Source organism: Echeneis naucrates, chromosome 1 (assembly GCF_900963305.1).
Source record: "Echeneis naucrates chromosome 1, fEcheNa1.1, whole genome shotgun sequence".
Taxonomy (NCBI): Eukaryota; Metazoa; Chordata; class Actinopteri; order Carangiformes; family Echeneidae; genus Echeneis; species Echeneis naucrates.
The window spans coordinates 458303-483032 of record NC_042511.1 but is presented as its reverse complement, the minus strand read 5'-3'; the positions used below and the strand labels follow the sequence as shown (position 1 = coordinate 483032).

At 48.8% G+C, this 24730-nt stretch overlaps 1 protein-coding gene and 2 pseudogenes across 2 annotated transcripts; 1 reads left to right on the top strand and 2 right to left on the bottom strand.

The window, feature by feature from the left end:
- Positions 1–1389: 1389 nt before the first annotated feature.
- Positions 1390–4310, bottom strand: rrp36 (ribosomal RNA processing 36). Of its 2 annotated transcripts, none has more exons than XM_029496437.1 (8): positions 4236–4310; positions 3291–3602; positions 2947–3079; positions 2617–2683; positions 2418–2522; positions 2269–2346; positions 2045–2162; positions 1390–1956 (listed from the first exon to the last, which is right to left on the bottom strand). In XM_029496437.1, the coding sequence occupies exons 2-8, from the start codon at positions 3583–3585 to the stop codon at positions 1805–1807; spliced, it is 948 nt and encodes a 315-aa protein (XP_029352297.1). In that variant the 5' UTR covers positions 3586–3602; positions 4236–4310; the 3' UTR covers positions 1390–1804. The 2 variants fall into 2 exon arrangements, with proteins under 2 accessions (XP_029352297.1, XP_029352372.1); XM_029496512.1 differs by having other exon boundaries at positions 4108–4236.
- A 1224-nt stretch (positions 4311–5534) lies between these two features.
- On the top strand, positions 5535–17359 carry LOC115053095 (apoptosis-stimulating of p53 protein 2-like; annotated as a pseudogene).
- A 375-nt stretch (positions 17360–17734) lies between these two features.
- Positions 17735–24503, bottom strand: LOC115057646 (GTP-binding protein 2-like; annotated as a pseudogene).
- Between the last annotated feature and the right edge of the window lie 227 nt (positions 24504–24730).

The following is a 24730-nucleotide window of genomic DNA, read 5'->3' as shown; positions in this document are numbered from 1 at the left end:
TTTTGCAAAGCCCGCCCCCAAAATGGTCATTGTCCAATTATACAGCCCGGCAACCGTTACTATGTAAAGATCTCCGACCAGCTAAATGGTGAAGTGATGTGCTGATGGTGTATGTGAGTCTGACAGTTTGTCCGAAAACACAACAAGCATACATCCGTCTGCTCCAAGGCTAGGCTAGGCTAGGCTAGGCTAGGCTAGGCTAATGCCATGTCTTCCTAACATTATGTTTCTTCAGTTTACATCAACATTGAACATAACAGACTAGGGATCAGCTGGGAGGCTGTTGAAAGCCCCCCAAAGAACAGGAACGTTAGGCCTGATAAGTTACAACAACAATATCTGATTTGAAGTGCAGTTTTTCACTCTATATTCAACCTGTTAACACGTTACTGGTGCTGCAACCTGCTGGTTCAATAAAGGTTGATGATGAGAACAACCAGAAACTGTCAACAGGTGGGCAGTATTGAAATTACTTGTTTTTGAAATATGTATTTCAATTACTTTTGAGTATTTTGAAATTTTTATATATTTTGAATAAAAAAATTGCAATTAATTACACAATGAGTCTGTATTTATGTATTTTAAAAACATAAAAAAGCATTTTTTATTTTGTCCAGTTTAAGGAGCAGACTTGGACTGTGGTCTGACTTCTTTTCAGTCATAATATTAACATGTGACAACCTAGTTTTGTCAGGTAGAGGTCATGAGGTTTCTCTGATTTAGCCACTGACCTGCTTGCTTTTGCCTCGACAGTCGTAGTTCATTATCACACCCTTTTCTCCTCTTTGACCCTTTGACCTGGACGACACCGCGCCGGTATTGACTCACTCCGAGATACTTCTTCCCGCCATCACACTGCTGACACTCCGTCGGCATCAAGAAGCTTGACGGGCTGCAACAGTAACTAAGGGGGGCGGGGCTTCTGTGAAAGGTCAACTGACTTTTAGAGATGTTGGGACGAGACAGAGAGTCTTTTATTCTGAAGGATTGTTTGGTTTTGTGAAACAGAAACGTCTCCTCGTCCTTCCCAACAGAAACTGACATCCCTGAAATCCCATATCTCATCCAGATCCACCTGCACTGGCTCCGCTTTGTTCCTGAATCAGGTCCAAGTGTTCCTGCAGGGACTCTGGATCATGTGTTCTGATGATGAACCAGCTCCTGAAATCCTGAAGATCCAGCTGGATCAGAACTTCATTCAGACCTGGTCTTGGACCGATTGTGGACTGATCGCTCAGTCTGAGTCACTTTAATGAGAGTGAACATTTCAGTGTGAATCATTTCTTGATGATGTGATGAAGGTCCGGTCTGTCTTCTGTCCTGGTGCGCCATCTGCTGGTCATTCTACCAAACTGCACTGATGAATTTCCACATGAATCATCATACAATCATTAAATGTTTTATTTTAAATAAAGTTTAAATCATCAGTTTCTGACAGGAAGCAGATGTTTCTAAGAACCAAAAATGTGGACAGCAGTGACCACACGGTTCATAACAGGAAGTAGAACAATAATACAAAAACTTTAAATTCACCTTCCTCTCAGTTCTGCAAAAACAAACAAGTAGATGGTGCGTTCAAGGACACTCTTAATTTCACCAGTCTATCATCAATGCTCAAATATCTGAGGATCAGTGAATGCAGCAGAAAACAGCTCATCACAGTTTGTTGACTCGAGGTCGACTTCCTGCTGAGCGTAAACGTGTTGAAAGTCTTTAATCCACCCTGATGGACTCAAACACAACACGAGGTGCGTCAGAGTCATGATGTCACTCATCCGGTTCTTCTTCTGGGTTGTTGAGCACGTCATGCAGCCTTCTTGCCCTGCAGCTGCTGCGGCAGCTTCCTGCGGTCCTTAATGGCGTTCCTCTTCCTCTTCTTGCTCAGGAAGTTCTCCAGTTTGCCGCTTTTCTTCAGTTCCTGATATTTTTCTGCCAGCTGCAGCTTCTTCTTCTCAGCTGGAAGAAGGAAACAAAAAATGTTTCAGTTCACAACTAAAATGTCGGATTTCACAAAATGCAACGTCAGTTGACCTTTGACACTCACATTTCTTGAGGAAGAACGGTTGTGCTCCCTGATTGGCTTGTTCTCTCTGCTGCCTCTTGAACTGCAGCTCTCTCTCTCTCTGCTGCTCTCGGCTCTTCCTCGCTCGCTCCTGGTTCTCCTGCAGGAGGACAAAGGTCACATGTTAAAAACAGAGGCCCTTCACATGAAGACGGACTGTGAGTTTTAAATGAGTCGTATTTAATGTGACGGCTGCTCGGACTCACCATCCTCTTCAGGAGGAACTGCAGCTTTTCCTTCCTCTGGTTGTTTTTCTTCGTGCTCTTCAGCTTCTTCTGGATGATCTGCGGACAAACACGATGACATCAGTTTCTGCCATCTTCAGGTTTGAACCTGACGTCTGAACGTTCCTCACCTCCCTCTCTCTCTGTTTGATGTCATTTATAAATTTGTACGTCTTCTCGAAGATCTCAGGTTTGTATTCTCCAGACAGGTTGTCGAATCGAGGATCCCTCGACGTCTGAAGCAAAGAAAAGACGCAGACACACAATCGTTCAGCGTAAATCCAGAAGAGCAGAAGAACCTGTGGAGTGCTGCAGGCTTCCTTCACTCACCGGTTTCCTGACGGGGACGACCTGACGGAGGAACGGAGCTGGTTTCTTGGCTGAAATCTCCATCGGCCTGACACACACACCATCAGACCATTGTTTGTAAGATTAAGATACACTTGGGGAAAATTTGTCTTGGACACAAGGACATAGGCGACAATCACACTCCAGTGAAGAAAACTCAGTAAACACACAACATCAGTTCCCACAAAAACACGATGCTCAACTGAACTTATTACACAGATATTCAAATAATAATTGCACAAAAAAGACCTGCAGAGCCTATACAAAGAAACCCCACACACACAGAAGCAGGAAGTGAAGCCGACTGTTCACCTGTTCTTGTTCAGTCGTCTCTTGGTCTTGGTGTCTGTCCTCTTGCTGTTGCCGTAGGCGACCTTGTTGTAGACTTTGGTTCCCACTTTGTTCTGCAGCTTCATGATGTCCTCGAAGGACATGTTGGACAGCTCTGAGGGAGCGACAGCAGACCGAGACCTCATAAAACACTCACCAAGTTCAACAAATACAACTCAGGAGGAATTAAAATAGAAGGGGTCAAAGGTCGACTTCACTCTGACATCATAACTTCTGTTTGCTGACACTTTATTTTTACTGTGTTTTGTGTATCAACTCAGCGTTTCAGTAGCTGCTTGAAATGAAAAATGAAAACAGGAACTCACCTTTTTTAATGTCATCTCTCGTCTGGATGTCACTGCTGCTGCCAACAACCTCTTCGTCTCCTTCGACCTCCTGCCCTTCTTCATCAGCACCATCTGAGTCTTCTTCGTCCTCTTCATCAGACTCCTCCTCCTCCTCAGAGAGGGCTTGATCTCCTCCTCTGAGGTCCTCGTCGTCCTCCTCAGCCTTTCCTCCTCTCTCGGTGAGCAAACTGAAGTTCTTTTCCATGTCGGAGTCTTCATCGTTGCTGCTGTCCCTCGTCTTCATCAGGACATCCCTCTGCTGCTTCCTCTTCATCCTGGACCTGCAGCTCACTGAGGAAAACAAACATGGACGAGTTCAGGAGGGAAGAACAAACACAAAAACAAGGAAGCTCCAAGAGCCTGGCTGGAGTAACCATGGAGACCGGGGCCCCCAGGGGCCGCAGAGCTTCCCATCTGTGGGGGCAGCACCAAGCAGCACAATAAAATCCAGAGAAGAAGAAGCTCCACCTCCCAGTTTGACCCGGAAACAACTTTGTTGGCACAGAACATCAAAAATTAACATTTCTGCTGTTCTGTTATCGGCTCGCTGCTCCAAACTTTAAGTTTCTGTTTCACTTCCGCTCAGCTTCACGGCACTATGACACTTTTACTTTGGCTTTATTCATTTTAGGATTGCAGCTGCCATCTTCGCCCTGTGAGCGTTTAAAAAATGACATTTTGCTTTTCTTGTGTCTCACCTGAACTCCGTGTGTGTGATAGAGTGAGCAGAAATAAACAACATTACTGTGCTGTTTGATAAAAGCACGAAGCAGCGACAGGAGTTACATTAAATTACCTTCACCCTGATAAAACGTTACAGGAAACACTGTCTGCAGAACTCTCGGCGTTGTTGACACGAACACATAAAAACTAAATATCAGGTTTCGGGTTAACGTTTGGACTGAACACGGACCGGACGTGTACCTGCAGCTGAAGTTTGTTGTGTATCTGATCTGTTGTCCAGTTTTCTCCAGCCTGTTCCGGATCCACGTGTGTCCGATCAGAGTCCATCCGGGTCAGCCTCACCAACCACTTCCGGTTTCAAAATAAAAGTGCGTGACAGCTTTCGACAGAAAAGAAGAGCTGTGAGGCCAAAATCGGCCATTTGTTCCAAACACGGGTTTATTTTTATTTTCTCCTCCTAACTCAGATATCTTCCAACTCTGGACGATATTTGTCTTTTTACACTCTTTTGCTGCCCCCTGCTGGCGTGAGCTGTCACGTGTTAATCTAACAAAATAAACTCATAAAGTTTATTCATCTCTTATTCTCCTGCACATTCAGGCCGGAGAGAGTAAAGACAGTCCTGATCCCAGGAGGAGGCAGGAGACGCTGATTTGGACTAAAACCACCGAAGAAGATGGAAAAACTCTCCAGAAGACTTTTTCTTCTTTAGTCCAGCTGAGTTCATGCTGTCCATATCATTTCCCTTCATCATGATGACAAACTCCTGTTCAAACGTTTGGACTGAAGAGCCTTCAGCCTTCATTACATCTGGCTGTGAGGTCAGACTGTACTGAAGTCTATGGGAAAAGGTCCCCCTCCTCCTCCTTTACTGAGCGGATAAATCAGGGGATTTCTGTTTTCCTGATCTCTCTCTCTCTCTCTCTCTCTCTCTCTCTCTCTCTCACAGACACACACACACTTTCAGGGGTGTCTGGTGAGCAGTGACGTCAAGCTGAACAAATCCAACCGGAAATGGATAAATCCGCCTTCAGGATAAAAGATGGTCAAACTTAATCTCTCTCAGTTAATTAAGAATGACAAATAAAAACAATCAGCACATGTTTTAAAGGTCATAAATAACCAGCTGATGTTGTTGCTGTTCACTCATTCGTACATACTGATCGCTTATCTCAGATGGAGCTTTTATTCTGAAAAGTGGGACAGGAAGCTGTCCTCTCTGTTGATCGGAGGGTCTGAGCCTCGCTGGCTCCCCATCAGTCGGATCCTGGACGCGGATCAGGATTAAGGACCGGCGGGACCAGAGCTGCTCCAGCTCCGCGTTGTTCTCCACCATCACAGCAATAAAGCACACTCTTATTGTGGAAGGCTGCTTCCTGCTGATCCGGCTCCATCCTCACCTCTGCAGCGGCCCGCAGCTCCCCGCAACAGGTCGAGGTGGAGCCGGGAGGACCGACCCTGGTCCCGGTGAGGAGGAGGAGGATGATGGTTTAGCGGATTCAGCTGCAGTCTGGATGCGGCAGGGAGGAGGACGACAACATGATGCCGGTGAGTTCATGAGCTGGTTTCACTGTAGATCCGGAGTCCAGCAGGGTTCTTTAGCTGGATCCTCCAGACCTGCAGACCTCCTGATGATGAAGGAACCTGGGCTCTTCATCCTGGACCGGCTCAGAGACTTTGGCTGACGGTGAAACTGGTTGATGGAGGATCCTCCAGAGCCTGGGACCAGAGGTCTGCTGAGGTCCTGGGAGCAGGGGCGGGTCCAGAAGCAGAACCCGTGTTTTTAAACCATTCAGTGTCGGTTCGTTAACAGTTGGTGCTTTAACTCCAGCTTCACCTTCACTGTTCGACCGTTGACTTTCCCATCATCTAAAAAAATGAACCATAAACTCATCAGGAAAACATTTACTGAGGAGAAAGAGGGACTTCAGTATGAGGAGGAGGGACGTTTTCCCATAGACTTCAGTATGAGGAGGAGGGACGTTTTCCCATAGAATTCAGTATGAGGAGGAGGGACATTTTCCCATAGACTTCAGTATGAGGAGGAGGGACGTTTTCCCATAGAATTCAGTATGAGGAGGAGGGACGTTTTCCCATAGACTTCAGTATGAGGAGGAGGGACGTTTTCCCATAGAATTCAGTATGAGGAGGAGGGACATTTTCCCATAGAATTCAGTATGAGGGAGAAGGAGGGACATTTTCCCATAGACTTCAGTCTAAGGGAGGAGGAGGGACATTTCCCCATAGACTTCAGTATACAGGAGGAGGTGGGACATTTTCCCATAGACTTCAGTATGAGGAGAAGGGACATTTTCCCATAGACTTCAGTGTACAGGAGGAGGAGGGACGTTTTCCCATAGACTTCAGTATACAGGAGGAGAAGGGACATTTTCCCATAGACTTCAGTATACAGGAGGAGGAGGGACAAACTCCTGCGACATTACAGACGATCACGTTTCGTCAGACGACTTCTCTCCGCTCGTGTGTTGAACGACGACAGAACAGGAAGAGGAAGGCGTGAACGCTGCGGCGCTTCTCTCTGCGTCCTCGTCGTCTTCCAGCTCGCGTGCTGCCTGGCAACTGTTGCCACAGCGACCAGAAACACACACACCTACGTGTGCTGTTCAAGGTCGTGTGGGAACTCGGAAATCGGCCTTCCTCAGCCGAAGAGGAAGTGAAGTGGGGAAGTTGGGAACAGAAATCAGACGCTTTGTTCTCGTGTCGACGGCGCTCACGGTGCCGCTGAGATCCCGGTGAGGATCTTCGTCACCAAACCTGAACTTGACCTTTCCTCCTGCGTGACCTCGGCTTGACCTTCTTCACTTTTCAGCTGCAGTCAAAGGCCGAGGCGTCTTTTATTTTTCCTTCTCGGCTCATCAAACGCATTTAAAAATACTGAGATGACAGACTGACGGCGGGAGGACGAAGAGGACTCGTCATGGAAGGAGACTCTGAGGTGACGTGGCGTCAACGACCTTTATTATTACATTTATTCTGAAGAAATTCTAAACACTGACCAATAATCAGAGGTGTTTAAAGCTGCCCCCCCCCCCCGATGACCCCCAGAGTCCGTTTACTGACAGGAGACCAGTTCATGATGGTGTCCTGAACAGCGGGGGCCTAATCCAATTTGGTCGTCACGTGACGCTGTCGGCCATCTGGCTCCGGCTGTCCACGCCGCCGACTACACATTTGGGATGTGACCTGCGGCGCTTCAGCTGCCACCATGTTTCCCCTGAGCAGGGACCTGGTCCTCCGTTTCTATTTTCAGTCCATCCGGTTTTGGTTCTGATCCAGTTCTGGTCCAGTTTAAAAATTCTGATTTAATATTTAGGGCCCGCATTTTAAAATCATCGGTCTTTTATTCTGAAGGTATGTTTGTGTTTTTAAGAACTAAATCATCTCAGTGCACTGAGATCTGATTGGCTGACTGCAGTCCGGTTGGATGGTCCAGGGGGCGGGGCTGAGAATAGTGTTGGTCAGTGTGTGGACTGGATCAGGATGAACTTCTCCAGGATCGGTCACACAGATTAGCATGAATTTACTTCTGTTTTGAACCGTGATGAGCTGAAACATTCAAACGAGCGGCGGGATTCGGATTCATGGTGAGGAGGATGTCCTGCTCGGCGGGGGGCGGATTAGGCAGCTTGATGCTAATTCCAGCCTCAGTCTGAGACGGACTCTCAGGTGTAGCTGTGACATCACAGTCTGCTCATCGTGTAAATAAGAAGCTTAAAGTGCCGCTCATTTACTGCTGGGACTCTGAAAACACTGGATTATTTCCCACAATGCACCTGGAGAAGTCGTTCTTTGTTAAAAACAAGCCAGTGTAAAGCCTTTCAAAATAAAATCTGCTCTTTGTTTGGCTGACAAACATTCATCAGTAATTTAATGTTTTCTTCGGAGAAAATAAAACAGAATTCTCTCTTTAGAGAAGCTGAAGCTGAACTGAAAACAGATTTATGTACATTATACAGAAATATAAAGATTTTTTTAGCCTTCATTACGACAGAAAGTTTGAGCCGTCAGTCTGCCAGCTGAAACCTCCTCGGTTCTCTGTCCTGATTGGTCGGTACAGTCTGTCAGTCACTCTGTAGGCACGCCCCCTTCTTCCTGGTTTGGTTCCCTCTAAATCTGTGTGTCAAACTTAAGGCCCGCGGGCCAGCTGTGGCCCGTGAGAGCTGAAAAGGTCTGATTGTCTTAAAATAAGTCAAAAGTGTGTATTGACCATAAACTACATTTCCCACAATGCACGCCGATTGTGTTACCTGTGACTAGACTGCAGTGTATCCAGATCAATGCGATTTTCAACGATCCCAAAACATCCAGGAAGAGAAAAATGAATGCAGGCCGAACCCAAACCGTAATTCTGCCCCTCTCAACCGTGTTCTCAAAAGTTCATGTCATAACTGGTGTTGGATGATATTTTTCTGTTTTCACTTGGACAGTTTGATGGTAGATTGATGGAGTAATGTGCGTTTATTAACCTGACAAATTAAATCATTATGTTATAATAACAGGGCCGTTATACTGACGTGGCCCTCGATGGAAATGAGTTTGACACCGCTGCTCTAAATTGAGCATCATGTTGTATTGAAGCCTTGAATCTACAGAGTTTGTTCACTTGGTAATAAACGTTTTCTCCAGACTTGACACTTCTGACCAGCAGCTAATTAACCGGTGCGTCCTCAGGCTGTGATTGGCTGCGCTGTTTCCTGGTTGACCTCTGTTGGGTGGCTGGCGGCGCTGACCCACTTTATCCGCGGGAACCTGACGACGAGCGGCGCTCCAGTTTAATGTAGGACAGACTCATTTGTCTCTGTCACTGCCAGCCTCGGTGCTGCTGATGCTTTTTGATGATGGGAAGCTAAAAATGCATCACTTTGGCTTCCTGTCGGCGGGAACGTGGAGCAGAAATCTTCCAGCCGGCCTGATAAACGCTGCCCTTTTTGGAGATCGGCTGCAGCTGAGCGGCTCTGAGCTAATCTGTCAGACTAAAGTGAACCAGGACAGAATCTCCGCTGATGTGTGACCTGGCAGCAGAAAGTGTGTTTCCCGTTTTCATCACATTCATCAACATCAGCAGCTATTTTCATCATTTATCTGCTGAACTTTGAAATTGGTCCCAAATTCTCTGCAGACATTCATGTTTCCCAGATGACGAACGTTTTATTTACAAACGTCACCAACAGGTTTCTGAAGCTGATCCGCCATTGCCATCTTGGCTGTTTAACTCCGCCCCTTGACCCGAAGCTGAGCCGCTCCTCAGCTCCTCCTTCTCCTCTGAGAAGACATCAGTCAGTCTGAGGACGTCTTCTGATCCGTCTGTTCCTTCGTCTTTATTTACTGTATTTTAGAGGAAGCTGTCGTCTGTTTTCTCTCCTGAGCTTCATCTAAACAATCGACAGATTCTGTCAACCCTGAAAACTGAACCAGCAGAGCAGGACTGGAGACGGTCCGGCTCAGGTCCGGCAGGTTGTAGGTTCGGCTTCTCGGAGCAGCCGATGAGCCTTTGAGCAAAAACACTGACTCATTATCACCTTCTCAGGATGAATCCAGGCTGCCGTTGCCGTGCAGGTTGGCGAGCTGTGGGCGGCCATCTGGCTGCAGGCCCGGCAGCAGATACCCTGCTGGAGTAACAGATGGCCCAATGCATCTTGGGAGTTATGTCCACAAATATCTGCTCTGCTCTTAAATAGCACAGGAAGCTGCCATGAAGGTTTTTGTTCTTTTCACTCAGGCTGAATGCGTCACATGAAATCACATCCTGTTCCTCATCAGGACGATCTGCTGACAGGTCACAGCTGTGTTTGATTTTTAAAGTCAGACCAGCTCCTCAAACATCAAACTTCTCATTACCCCCCCACTCTGTGTTTGTAGATGTTCCTCACCGTGTACCTCAGCAACAATGACCAGCACTTCAGCGAGGTTCCCATCACGCCGGAGACGCTCTGCCGAGACGTGGTCGAGCTCTGCAAGGAGCCTGGTGAGGCCGACTGCTACCTGGCTGAGACGTGGCGAGGCTCAGGTGGGCGTCCTCAAAGTGTCCGTTCAAAAGGGTGCGGGGTTATGGAGCAGCCAAAATGTATTCATCATGTTGTGTTTTCTACCCAATCAGAGCGTGTCGTGGGTGACGGGGAGCGGATGATGGAGGTGTTGCAGCGTTGGGGGCAGCAGAGGGGGGAGGTCCGTTACCTCCTGCACCATCAGAGACCTCCAGGACGGGACTCAGGTACTAAACATCTGGTCCAAACTGGGAGACCGGCTGGTTGAGTCTGAGTCACCAGAAAATCCAAATCAAACCCATTTTTAATATGGAGCTGAACCCCTGCTCCACATCTACAGACAGTCTGTGGTTACACTTATAAACAGATCAACTCCTGAATTTCTGTTGGGGGGGTCTGATGATCACACCAGTTTAGAACAGGTCATCCAGAGGATGACATCTTCATTTAGTCTATCAGTCCTAAAAACAAAGAAAATCCTCCCTAAGGGTCTCTGGTCCAGGTCAGCCAGCTCTGAATACTGTCCTTCTACGTCAGAGTGTCATCAGCGTCAGACGTCCTGCTGATCCGTCGGATCACGGTCTGGACCGGAGTGGTGGACCAACAGCTGATGGTCCGGACTAACTGCTGTTTTTATCTCCAGGTGGATCACGAGCTGCTGACCAGATGATGAAGAGAAACCAGATGAAAGCTTCTGCAGAGAGATGTCTGGAGAACGGGGTCAGTCAGAGAGATCCAGGAAGTGTTTAGCCAAGCTTAGCATAAAACCCGCTGGCCCAGGTTAGCTTAGCTTAGCTCCAGAGTCCATCTGCTTTACTTCAGGACATATGCAGAGAAATGAGTTTTAGCAGCACTTAACGCTACAGCTAATGCTGGAGGGATTTTTTTTACTGCATATGAACAACAACCTGACAAACAAGTGACACTAGACAACACTGCACAACAGTAGATCATTTGTCATCTCTGCTGCAAATGTTGCGTTGCCTGAAACTGCTTAAAACCCAAAAGTTTGTGTAGAAGCTGCATCAAGTTGAGAGCATGTGAAGGTGAACTCTGACTGTGTGTGTTGCAGCTCTCAGCTCCTCGTGTCGACGTGACGCTGGGCGAGCTGCAGGATCTGGCCACCCGACAGCAGCAGCAGATCAACGCCCAGCAGCAGATGTTGGCCTCCAAGGTACGACCCCTCTCATCACACATTCTGTTTCCACCAGTCCAGTTGTCACGACTGTGGAAGTACGCAAAAACCCACAAACTCAGCGGCTCACATCCGGTCCCAGGTCAGACAGTTTTTGGTCACCGCTCAGATCACCTTGTCCAGAAGATGTCAGCCGTCCCATGTTCATGTGTTCCACCTGTTGATGACTGATGTTTTTGTTGTTTGCTTTGAAGGAGCAGCGGCTGCAGTACCTGCAGCTGCAGGATCAGCGGCAGCAGCAGGAGGCATCTGATCAGGAGCGCCTGCGACAGCTGCGAGAGAACGCACACAACCAGGAGGCCAAGCTGAGGCGGGTCCGGGCCCTCCGGGGCCAGGTGGAGCAGAAACGCCTCAGCAACAGTAAACTAGGTCAGTGTGCCCGAGCTCCTGGTGGCTTATTGGTTTGGTAAACGTTGGTGTCTGAGCAGCAGCCAAACACTCCAGGTCGTAGTTTGACTTGTTTGTGCTACAAATGCAGGAAGTCTGAATTAAACAGGTGAACCAGAGAGGCTGCCAGACGTGTCCTGGGACACGAAGGATCCATCAGCTGAATCCTTTAGCATCCCAAAATTCATCCGTCATCTGGCTGGAAAATCCACCAGGGCAGCTCTTCATAGACCTGGACCTCGGAAGGAAGCAGCTCCGAACTCAGACACAGCTGCAGTGGTGTCTTTTGAGTGTGTCTTTGTTGGAGCCAATGCGTTGAACAGTTTGATCACAACAGTATGTTGTGTTGAGTTTACGTTCAACTGAAAAGAAGTCAGGGAGAAACACAGAGAAATGACTTAAACACCACAAAATAAAAGGGCTGTGTGTATGTGTGCGGAGCAGATCAGATCAGATCAGACTTATCGGGTAAATTACAGGATTCACATGAAGCTGCTTGATCACATCTGCCCAGTAACACCTCCGTCATAATTTCATTAAGGAAAAATGGATCGTTGGCTTCTATTTTGGCTTCAAGTTGTTTTGTTTTGTTCTGAAACACGTTGTGTGTCAGTGGAGGAGATCGAGCAGATGACCAGCCTGTTCCAGCAGAAGCAGAGGGAGCTGCTGGTGGCCGTGGCCCGAGTGGAGGAGCTGAGCGACCAGCTGGAGGAGCTGAAGAGCAACAGACCAGAGGCTCCACCCCCTCCACCTCCTCCAACACCACGCTCACCACACGTTCTCCTCCGCGGGCCGAGCTGGAGCGCCTCTATAAGGAGCTACAGGTAACCGCTGGGACCTGAGAGAGCCCCTGTGGCCCCCCAGAGTCCGGCAAAGTGTTAAGCTAATGTGTGAATCCTGAGCATTCACCCGCTTCCTCACCTGTTTGTTGCCCCCCCCTTGACCGGACGCCATTGTTCCATCCCAGCTAAGGAACAAGCTGAACCAGGACCAGAGCAGCCGGCTGCAGCAGCAGAGAGACAACCTGAACAAGAGGAACCTGGAGGTTGCGGCGATGGACCGGCGGCTGGCTGAGCTCCGGCAGCGGCTGTGGAAGAAGAAGGCTGCGCTGCAGCAGAAGGAGAACCTTCCTGTGAGCAAACCATCAAGCAGAACCACCTCATCACAGGAGGTTTTGGCTCGTCCTGTTTGCTCCAGTTGACCTGATGCTGCATCAGTTAGACGTTTTGGTTTCCTCTCCAGGTGGCCTCAGACAACGTGGCCCCTCAGCATGGCGTGGGCTCCAGAGTGGCAGCCGTGGGGCCGTACATCCAGTCGTCCTCAAAAACAGGCTCCCAGGGACCTCCGGTGCCGGCTCGCCAGGAAGTTCTGGTGAAGCCGGCATATCCAGATGGGACAGCCACCCTGCCTATGCCTGACGCGGCCGTGAAGCCACCGCCCAGACCAGTCAAACCAGCCTCAGGTTCTGAGAGGGGGCTTGAAATAGAAGAGATGGACAGAAGAGTCCTGAACTTACAGTTTTTCTGCTTTTCTCAGGTTTCGACGCCTCAAAAATAACCAAACTCCCCGACTGGAGCAGCTTGTTTCCTGAATCCAGTGGAGGTTGCAGCCACGCCTCCACCCTGCCTCGCATGTCTGGTCTCAGCTGTCGCAGCTCAGGTCAGTTATGGCGCCATTTGTCCAGAGCCCAGAACCTGGGGTGTTGTTGAACAGCTTTTCAGTGAGCAGAAGATGACAATGTGTTTTTTCTCTCCTGTCGGTGGCGAGGCCCTCACAGACCTGAAAGATGTCTCTGGTTCGGACATCCCGCCACCTGTCCCCTCTCGGACCAATCACACTGCTAACAACCTGCTCAGGGACAATCAGGTGCTCTGCACTTCGTACAGCTTCTAGTGTTAAATTCCTTCGTGTAGAGAAAACGTCTGATGCTCGTTGTGTCCTGCTCAGGGTTCAGGTAAAGGTCAGTCCCAGACGCTGGTGCCGCCTCCAGTTCCCAGTAAGCCCAAGTTATTCTCCTCGTCTGGGCCCCAAGCCTTCCCCAAGGTCCCCTACAGCACCGGGACATTTCCTGGGAAGGTGCGCCAGGTCGGGGGCCACCTCAGGGCTCCAGGAGGCCTGTCCAACCACAGCCATACACTCCCCCTGCCGAACAAGCAGGAGAGTCCTCCAGCTGCCGCTGTCCGACCTTACACCCCCGAGCTCTCAGATGGGCCCCCTCCTGTGCTGAAGAAGAAGCCTCAGACTGTAGCTGCCTCATCCATCTACTCCATGTACACCCAGCAGGCCACACTGGGGAAGCACCAGCTGAGCGGCACACTGCCCCGCAGTCAGCCCAGAGGTGAGCTATGGTTCCCTCCCTCAGGGGGAGGAACTGATGTGTTTTTTTTAATTACAAACTGCCCCTGACATCAGTGTCTCTGCCCCTCACAGTGTATGGGAAACCAATACTCCAGGCCAGTGGGGGGCAGCAGTCCGTCAGCTCTGACACCACTGCTGTGAACTCTGGGTCTTTTGTGGCAGATGGGAGTGAGTCTGACAGCAGCGGCCTTGGTAATGGCGAAGGCACCCTTGGACAGACAGCAGAACCTGCCACCCCTCGACCACTCAGCCCCACCAAGCTCCTCCCCTTCCTGTCCAACCCTCACAGGAACCCCAGTGACGCCGACCTGGAGGCCCTGCGCCGTCGGCTGCATCATGCCCCTCGCCCCTTGAAGAAACGCAGCTCCATTACCGAGCCAGAGGGCCCTGCTGGTCCTAACATCCAAAAGCTGCTCTACCAGAAGACCACTTTGGCTGCCATGGAAACCATTCCCATGGGAGACCGCGGTCCAGCTTATGTTCAGCCTGAGATTCACGAGGAGGGGACGGGCGGTCTGGATCCATCCAGAGTTGGCATCGACCAGCTGAGCCCCGAGAGCCCAGAGGACCCCCTAACTCCGCCCCCTCTGCCTCCTCGCTCACCCAATAAATTGACCCCCTCTCTTGCCGCTCCCTGCCCTCCACTACCAGAGAACAAGGAGGAGAGAAGGCGTGTCCATCCACCTCAGTCCACCAGGACCGCTTTCCAGAGGAGTTCCCCCCTTACCCGCCACCACCGTACCCCAGCTGTTTGGGAGGTGGAGCAGGGGGATGACACCCCCAATCTGCAGCCGCCCAGAGGTCACGGGTCAGGTCACAGTGCCGCCGGTGAGGACACTAACAGGACACTAACAGATCTGAGTGACGCTTGGTTTGTTGTTCTTCATTATGTCCTCTGTCCTTCTGGTCTTCTGTCTCTCAGGGAAAGAGGGTCCATCCTCCGTAAGGCCGACGCGGACCGAATCACCACAACATGCGGGTCAAGTTCAACCCCTCTGGCCTTGCTGCTGGACTCTTCTCTGGAGGGCGAGTACGACCTTGTCCAGAGGTCATCTATGACGTAGGTTACAACTGCTGTCTGCATCTTGTTGTTTATTCAGCTTTCTAATTGGACATTCAAATTGGAAAGGTTGCAGTTCAGGAGCTTGGCTGCGATGTCTGCATGTCTGCAGTGGACGACCCCAGCACGGCGAACGACCGAGGGCATCACGGCGCTGCACAACGCCGTCTGCGCTGGCCACACTGAGATCGTGAAGTTTCTGGTCCGTTTGGCGTCAATGTCAACGCTGCTGACAGTGATGGCTGGTGAGTCCAGTGCTCCCTGTTCAGTTTGACTTTATCAGAGAGAGGAGCAGACTCTCCACAGCAAGGAGCAAACAGACTCATGGTTGGGTAGGTCTGACTCGACCAGTCTGTCCAGCTGCCAACATCTGGACCACCTCTGTCACGGGAAGGTCCTCCTCATTAATCCCTCCATCGAAGCTGCAGCTGGAACCAGCTGGAGGAACATTTGAAACCTTTTCCTTCCCTTCGTCTGCAGGACTCCGCTTCACTGCGCTGCCTCCTGTAACAACGTTCAGGTCTGCAAGTTCCTGGTTGAGTCCGGGGGCGGCCGTGTTTGCCACCACCTACAGCGACATGCAAACAGCTGCTGACAAGTGTGAGGAGATGGAGGAAGGCTACGCCCAGTGCTCCCAGTTCCTCTACGGTAAGACCCGAGGGTCGGTGGGGGGTTTAGGATCCTTTAGGAAAGGAAATGAAGAGTCCTCGAGGGAATTCAAGGAAGCATCGAGAAATCAGTGGAGAGTTTGTTTTGGCATTAAATTGGGATTCAAAGAAGTTCTACGGTTTTTTGAGCAGCAGTGAGAGATTTTAGAAGTGTGGTGGGTGGTACCTCGGCTCCACAACAGCACATGGAGATGTCTCAGGAATTCTCTGAAGGCAGGGAAAATAAAGTAACATCTTTCCAAACAGAAGGAACATTTACATTTAAAGGTAGTTTTAGGCCTTGAGCAGATTTGGGGATGTTATATTGAAGGGTGTTCCAGCAGTCCCTGGGGGAACGTGGAAAACGTCAGAAGTTAAAGGGAAACATGAAGAAAAAAGGAGCCAACAGACTGCAGGGAAACCTTTTAAACTTATTAACACTTAATGTCACTGAAACTGAACTCCCTCAGGACCGAGGCGCTCATCACCAGATGTTTGCTAGCTTGTTAGAAGTTTAAAAAGGCTGTAAAATGATTTACTGACCCAGTTTTTAAATGGTTCCTCTCTGCCCTGGTTTTGGCAGGCGTTCAGGAGAAGATGGGCGTGATGAACCGCGGCGTGGTGTACGCCCTGTGGGACTATGAGCCTCAGAGCGACGACGAGCTCGGCTTCAGCGAAGGTGACTGCATGACGGTGCTGAAGCAGAAGGACGAGGTGGAGACAGACTGGTGGTGGGCGCGATGCGGGGACCGGGAGGGCTACATCCCCCGCAACCTTCTGGGGGTGAGCTGACCACATTCATCTTCTTCCAGCCGACAGAGCTGCTGACAGCAGAGTCGTAAAGTCAGTGACCTTTGACACAGAACTGTCTGCCACCGACCAAAAGACACTGGAACTGCCAAAGAAACCTTTGATTCCTAAACTGCTCTAATCCGTCATCCTCGGATTTATCTCTGAGACAGGTCGGACAAACGGCTCTTCTGAGTCTTTAGAAACAGTCAGGCAGAAATAAACCTGCTGTAACACCTGATGTGCTTATCGAACCGTCCATCTCATCTCTTTTAATCAGGTTTAAGAGCAGCTCTGATAGTCCTGTCATCATCAGCTTTATTTGGTTTCATTTGGAAAGTTATCGTAATGGTGTTTTAATGAGAATCTCCCCTCTCCTCCTTTATTTCCCAGCTCTATCTACGGATCAGGCCGCGGCAGAGAAGTCTGGCTTAACGCCTCCAGGGAGGAGCGACCTTGGCCTGGTTTTCAACCTCAGCACAAAGAATGTCAGTGAGAACGGTTGGAGACAGAAGAAACGACTTCTGTTGAGACGATTATTACTTGATCAGATTCCACGATGTCCTGAAACGCCAGGAGGAAGTTATCTTGTTTCTGATTTTAAGGCTTTATTTTCATGTTGTTGAGGCAGAGTTGGTTATTTCAGACACAACAAAAGCCAGAAAGCTTTAACCAAACCTGGGACATTTGAACCGCAAGATCTCGATATCAATTTTTTTGTTTACCTTTGTTTTATTCACTTTTAGAGCATCAACTAATTTCACCAAATGTAGCAGCCAGAATTTGGAAAATTAGAACTGATACACTTATGAAATGAAAAGTCCCATAAATTATTATTTTTGTGTGCAAGTAAAAAAAAAAAAGAAACTGTAGGAAAAAAAACGGTGACAACGATGCTAATGAGAAAAACCTTTGGAGAACAAGTCAGAATTTTTTGAACCAAATCAAAAGTAGAAGAGTAAAGTCAGTGAGAACAGGCTGAAATCTGCTCCTGTTCAGAGAAAAAGCTTTTTTCATTCACACATTCTGTTCAGAAATTTAAAAGTAAAGTCAGAATTTCAATTTGTTTTAGTTTTTCTGTTCAGGTTCCTGAAACATCTGAGACATTTTGATTCTGACCTTCAGTCAGTCAAAAAACTCTCAAAAGGCTCATTTTCCTGATATATTAGTAAATGGCTCCATTAAATCAGCTGCTGAGCCACAAGAAACCGATCCACCGTCATGTCGGAGAGAGGAAGCAGAAGGATTTTTCAAAGTAAAACAGTTTTTCTTTCCACTTCCTGTGGGGAAGGGAAATAAGGTGCTTCAGACCAGCTGAGTGTTTTCACTGCCAGTTTATTTATCATGTCGGGATTTCAGAGGAAACTAAGTCTCTAAACTCACATCGGTTCATATTTAGCTGTCAGGTCACGTCACACTTCCGACCTCCCGACCTCAGAGTCCGCCACCGTCCTGCCGAATCAGCCGAGGCTGCTCTCCAACACACACACACACACACACGCACGCACCAGCACGCACGCACGCACACACACACACACACACATGCAGACGCAGAATAAAAAGTGCAAAGTCAACAGTAACTCAATTAGAACAGGAAGCAGTCAAACGCTACAGAGTTCATGGAAAGTACATTCGATATAAGTTCACAACTGCACAGAAACATGAAAAGTGCATCAACCACGTCACAGAACAGAGGATTCCCTTCAGGTCATGCAGGTTTTGTTGAGCTGCTGAAAGCTGCCTGGTACATTGACCCTACAGGTTGTTTACATCGTCACCAAACATGAATAGACGGTCGGAGCGAACTGGAGAAGGCGCAGATATTCAGCTTTAATGTTGAAATGTAGAAAAAACTTCCACTTCCTGTCGCCATTTGGAGACAAAGAGACTCGAGAATCTGAGAGATTCCTCTCAAGCTTTCAGTCAATTCCACTACCTCCTAAACCGAAGTTCATCAAACCAACACAGGAAATAGAAAGGCGGTAAAATATGACGATTCCTGCAAGTCAGAGCATTTTCACACCAAAGAATCAGCTTTAAAATGAAGAAGTAGTTAACTGGTCCGGGCAAGAGTGATGTCCTCAAAACAGGTCAGTCAATTAGCGAACCCTTTAGTCCACATTAAAGCTTTTAAACTGTTTTTTCCTCATACAAGCTGAATCCAATCAGAAACTCATCTGATTCTGTCTGATCAGTTCAGACTCTGAATGTTCCTTCTTCTCCAAAGAAAAGTTCCTCTCATGTGTTTGGGTTGTTTCTTTTCTTCATCTGATCAGTTCTGCTCCATTCTTTGGAGCAGGAATGATGAAAAATCATGAGTGGAAGTTAGCGGAGCTCTAACATGAGCGGTTACTGAGGCTACTGCTATGCTAACAGGCTAACGAGCCACAATGAGCTAGCCTGCTGGACCCCCCCGGGGGGCCCATCTGGAGGGCCAACAAGTTAACAGCGAAGCAGCGAGACATAAACACAATGGAAAAAAAAAATGAGTGAGATTTGTAAACATAAAAAGTTAACAGTTAACGAAGTGACTTCACAAGTTCAGTCGCTCCACAGGCGGCACAGGAAAGTATCAATCAGTCCTTCAAATCCTCCAGTTGAGGAAATGACACAAAAATATCATCCAAAAAAACTAAAACCGTGAAACCCTCCTTCCAGTTCTGTCCTGTAAGTGTGTGGGCGAGGGAGTTAATAAAGAGCAGAGAGGTTGGCACTTCCTGAACCTCGTCTGGAGACGTGTTTGAATAATAATCGACCGCCACTTTAAAACCATTCTGAAATCCTCTGCAAAAATAATCCGACCGCCTTCACACGACACTGCGGCTGATGAAGACGAGCTTCTCAAATCATCTGTAGCACAACATCAGATTACCCATCGAGGCTTAAGTCCCCCGAGGTCAGCCAGCTTGTCTGTTGGGAGGGCGAAGATGATGACGAAGATAATGATGATGATCCCGGACAGATGGATTAATATGCCGACATGTGGCGGGAGAATAAAGGATCCGAGGAGCATCCATGACGTCTGACCAGTCCCAACTTCTCACGGAGCGCAGCATCTGTCACCTTTAATGCTCCTGCAGGTTCTGGTCATGGTTCTGGTTCTGGTCGTGGTTCTGGAAGGGCGGCAGCAGGCGGGTGACGTGGCCAATGCCTTGGTCACGCCCTCCCTGAAGAGCAACTTGGCGCCCAAACGCAGGTACTCTGGGTGTTTGATGAAGCGGAAGCGGACCACGGCTCTCTCGCCCGTACGCAGCTCATCCTGCAGCCGCAGAGAGATACAGGAAGTCATGTGACCGAGGAGCATTCACACACACACCAATTTCATGATTCACTTCCTCTACCGACCGACCTTTCCGTGAAGGCACTCCACAGTGGCCGTCTGCCTGACGTTCCCAACGTGCACCGTGACCTGTGACCCCCGGCGGAAAGTCTTTGGCGTGGAAGAGCAAGACGATGGCGGCTTCAAACTGACAGCAGATGGTCGGATTCATCTTGGGACTGACCATCACCATGCCCTGCAACAACCAATCAGAGGTCACTGACATCAGCTCTCTCTTCTTCTTCACACAGCAGCTCCAAACTGAAGGTGGATGTTAAGGACTTTGACCGCCCCCCTTAATCTGATAAAATATAATAACGCCCCCCAGTCCTGAGAACTGCAGTCCAACATGCACAGTCTTGAGGCTCGGTGACCTCTGACCTTGCGCAGCAGAGAGCGGTCGAAGTTTCCCAGGGCCAGTGTGGGCGGCCTGTCCGGCCCTCAGCACCCTGCAGGCCGAGCGGTTCCTCTGGATGCTGCCGACCTTCAGGCGCAGGAAGCGGCCCTCGTCGGTGGGACCGACCACCAGCGCCGCTCCCCTCCCTGCAACACGCCGCTGGAAACACACACAGTCCAGCCAGCGGTTCCTCCTTAAACACTCCGACACGCCTGAGCTCGTCCAGCTTAACAGTCCTCACCTGTACAGAGTCCCGCCCACCACAGTCCCAACATCAGGAACAGAGTAGATCTCATCCACCTGCAGAACGCAAGGCATGATGGGAAAATTCCGTCAGCACCAACCTGCTTCTTCCTGTCTCTATGTGTGTCTGTGTGTACCTGGAACTCAGTGAGTTGCTGCATCAGCTCCTCCTGCTCTTTGCTGTTTGCTCAGCGGAGGGAGGATGTTTCAGGAAAACCTTCAGCAGGTCCAGACTCTCCCCAGACACAGTGGACAAGGTGAAGATGGGGGTGATGCTGCGCACACGCACACACACGTTAGTTCCCACATCCATGTGTCATGCTCTGTTGTTGTAAAAACGAACCAAACTGAAGCTCATTAGCACTATTAGCATCATTAGCTGTGTTAGCTCTGCTCCCATTGGTATCAGCAGTGGTTGTCATCAGTTTGTGTACAGACCAGGAGGACTGAGTGAACTGCTGAGCGAGCCGTCACGGCATCGTCCGGGTTCGATACCACCATGGGGACCTTGTTGCAGCCCGGCTGCTTCAGGACTCGCGTCCAGCTGTCGACAGTCCGCTCCACGGTGCCACGGGAGCACAGGTCCACTTTACTGACCACAATGAAGATGGGAACCTTCAGCGCCATGGCCAGGCCCAGATGCTCCCGGGTCGTACCGGCTGCATAAACAGAGAGGAGAAAACACTTCATTACCCAGAATCCCCCTGACAGGCACAGGAAGGGAATCACACAGGTCTACTTGTTTCGCTCCTGACTGATGTCAGACTGACAAAACATTCATGCCAATAAATCAGGTCTCCTCATACATCATCCTCGTCTTCACTCTGGTCCCTTCTGTCCCCTACGGTTTTTTGTGTAGTTGCAGTTGGTCCAGGAGTGAAAACCAAAGTTGTAGATGTTAACAGGTGTGAATTAAACCTGGTTTAAATATAATCTAGAGACATATAATTCTGAGGTTGACTTATTTTATTGTTTCTCCTGTACCATGTTGTAGCTTCTATTTAATGTTATTAGCTTTTTGAAAAATCTATTCTGTTATTGGCATTTTCATTTTTGTCTCATTACACAGATTTCTTTTTTCGGTCCAGGTTTTTGTTCTTCCTCTCTGAACTGCAGTAATTATGTAGAGTACTGAAAAAACAAGTGATTGATTGACTGTCAGTTCTCCTGCAGCTGTGACATCACTTCCTGTGGCGTGAAACAGGTGGCTGCGGCTCACCGATGCCGGTGTTGTCGCTCAACCACCAGCATGGCAAAGTCGGGGCAGTAGCTGGTGAGGCCGAAGATGGTGGTCTTCAGGTACTTGTGGTGTCCAGCCAGGTCGATGAAGGTGATCATCTTGGGACGAGCTCTCGCAGATTTCCTCTGCTGTCCGGGACTCGCTGTAGTTCACAACCTGCAGGACACAGCAGCGTGATGACAGTGATGACAGTGACTTCACTAAAGTGAACAGGGTTCATCCTCTGAGGAGCTGGAATGTGGCTCGATTAAAACATTTGTCCATCTGAGGGTACGTCTACATCTCTCTCTCTTCTCCCAACCAGAGGAGATCTGACCCTGTTTGGTGAGACATCAAAGTTCTTTATAGTTTTGGACCTTTAACTGATTATGTTAAAGACTTTTACTTTTGAAAATACAAATATATTCTAAAGTTTTTCAGATTTCTTTACTGAACTGAAGAAGTAAAAACTGGGAAAGAGCTTATTGATCAGATTGGATAGATGGAAATAGTCATTACTAGGGGCATGTATGAAAACTGAAGACAGAACAGAACCTGAGAAGAACTTCCTGTTCACCAACATATTCCTCAAGAGTTAAAGTTTTGTGTTTGTTTTGTTTTTTAACCAAAAACTCTTCTTTGAATATGAATTTCTCCTGTAACTGTTTGTGATGCAGACATGATATCTTTAAACTGGGAGTCGCAGTTTGGCTCTCCACTGCACCATAAAACTCGACTGGTCGTCGTCACCTCTCTTTGCTGTTGAAGCCCAGACATCTCAAAGCTGATGCTGACGTCCCGTCCGGTCTGGATCTCGTGCAGATGCCTGAAGAGGTTGAGCCGTGCCCGGCCTCGCCCGTTGTACAGCTCGCCCGTGCGTCAGGACTCCCAACAGGGTCGACTTCCCAGAGTCCACATTCCCCAACACCGCCCACCCCGCAGGTCCAGAAACGTCCCAGCCCGAAGCAGCACATCATGAAGAGACAGGGAACAGGTTCAATTTAAGTTTTCAGAGGAGACGGGGACGGACCTGGAGGACAGACTACCTGCTGATCGTCAGGAACTTTACGAACGGCACTTCTGCAATTTTCCGAGTGTTTCTGTCCAGGTCGTAGTCCACCTCCCTCTCTCTGAGGAGCGTGATGTCGCCCCGACTCTGAGGAGACAGGCAGAAGAAACCGACCTGGTGAACTGAACCACCCTGTTTGTCTTTTTAACACATTGAGAAACAAACTGCATTCAGTCAGTGATCATTTTATTACTGAAAACTATAATATTCTAAGTACTGAGAAAAGGAAACTGAACGTGAACAGTCTCAGACCAAATCCAACACAAGTGAGGGGGCCTACTTCTCTGCCAATCTTCTTCAAGGTCTTGAGCGAGGCCTTCATGTCGGCCTCAGTCAGGCCGACCAGCATGCCATTGTCCTCCCGCCGATCTGGTACAACGGCTTTCGCCGCGGCCTTCCTGCAACTCCACTGTCGCTGAGTGGCCAGATGGCTCAAAACGTACTGGGGTCGGGTTCACCAGCTTCAGCTGAGAAGAGGCAGGGAATCAATCGACTGATCGCACTTTGTGTCGCACTTTTCATCAGTGTAACCGCAAATGTAAGCGCAATATAAAGCCCCCCCAACGTCCTCACTATCTCTGTCTCTCATAAAAACAATAAAAATGCAGATGGCAATAACAGGAATGAGGAAACACTGAAGACTGAAAAGGCAACTGTGGGGAACAAAAAGGCACAATTACCTTATATTCAATGTTTCCCTCTTCAGCCTGGAAACAAACGAGACAAAAGTCAGATGAGATCACTCCTGACGATTATTCACACAATCATACTTGGCCATATGGCCGTTTCCTGACAACAACTGGACTGATATCAGTGCTTAAAAGCCTTCTTCTGGATTTTCACAGATTAAACCAGGCAGCTCTCTCTGCACACTGTCTCACCCCCTTTGGTGGATGAAGTATTAAACGCCAGTGAGTTAAAGCTGTCATAATCAGATGTTGGTGAAGTGGGTGACATCACATTTCCTCAGCCACCTGATTTCATTCACTGTTCTTGCATTTTATGTTTTGAGTTAATAAATACATAAACCTTGATCAGCATAGTTCACTTTGGTCTGCTTCCCGGGTTTCATCTACTTCTGTCAGCAGCTTCAAGGCCAAACTATTCAAAACTTGAGGCTAGAAAATGTTAAAATCAGCATGTTGCCGAATGATGAATTGGTCGTTTTGACTTCAGAGAGGTCACTGCTTTAACTTGTACGGTCTCTGCATCTGCGCCGTTTGGAGAGAAATCACTTTAAATGTCAGTATTTTTGAGTGCAGTTTGGTGTGACGTGTTTTCCAGGCGACGGTCTCCTTTATGAGCTCACACACCAACAGCACTTATGACGTCATGTTGAAGATGTTTGTATTGTTTGTTGTTGTAACAAACTGTAGCTGTTATTAGCATGTGGCTAGCTGGAGTTAATCTGGACCAGGAGCTAGCCGGCTAGCTTAGCCCGCTAAGGACCGTATTTACCTCCGGGGGTAAATACGGCGGCGGGGTTCTGTTGTTCCTGTTGTTCTTTTTACTTCGTCTTCTCCGGCCCCGTTTGCCTCTTCTAGGTCTCGACTTTTTCGACGTTTTCCTCCCGCCAGTACCGGAACCGGAGCCCGGTCCGGGTCTGCTGTGTCCGGGCGGCACTGCGCCACTTTCGGACAGATCCACCATCGCTGCCCCCTCAGAGAGAGCCTGCAGCGGGAGCTCAGCCTGGCGTCACGGTGACCGAACTACATGAAGGAACAATAAAATCAGGAATGTGAAGTGAGTCGCTCTGAGGACGATGACGGACACACACGGCCGGTCCAACAGCTGCTGCAGCGGAGGAGGGGGGGGATGCTCTCTCCTCAGCATCACCGTCACTTAGTGACGTACGCTGCCGCTTCCGGGTAGGACTTTCAGAATATATTACATAACAGGAAATGGGATAAAATATCAGCATAAAAAAACAAAACAAAACTAGGCATTCTTACAAATAAATGATTAAAAGTAAATAAAAATGGATTGCACTGTAAACGGTATGTTAACATTAAACGCAGATTTGTGTATTTTTTGGGGGGGTATGTAC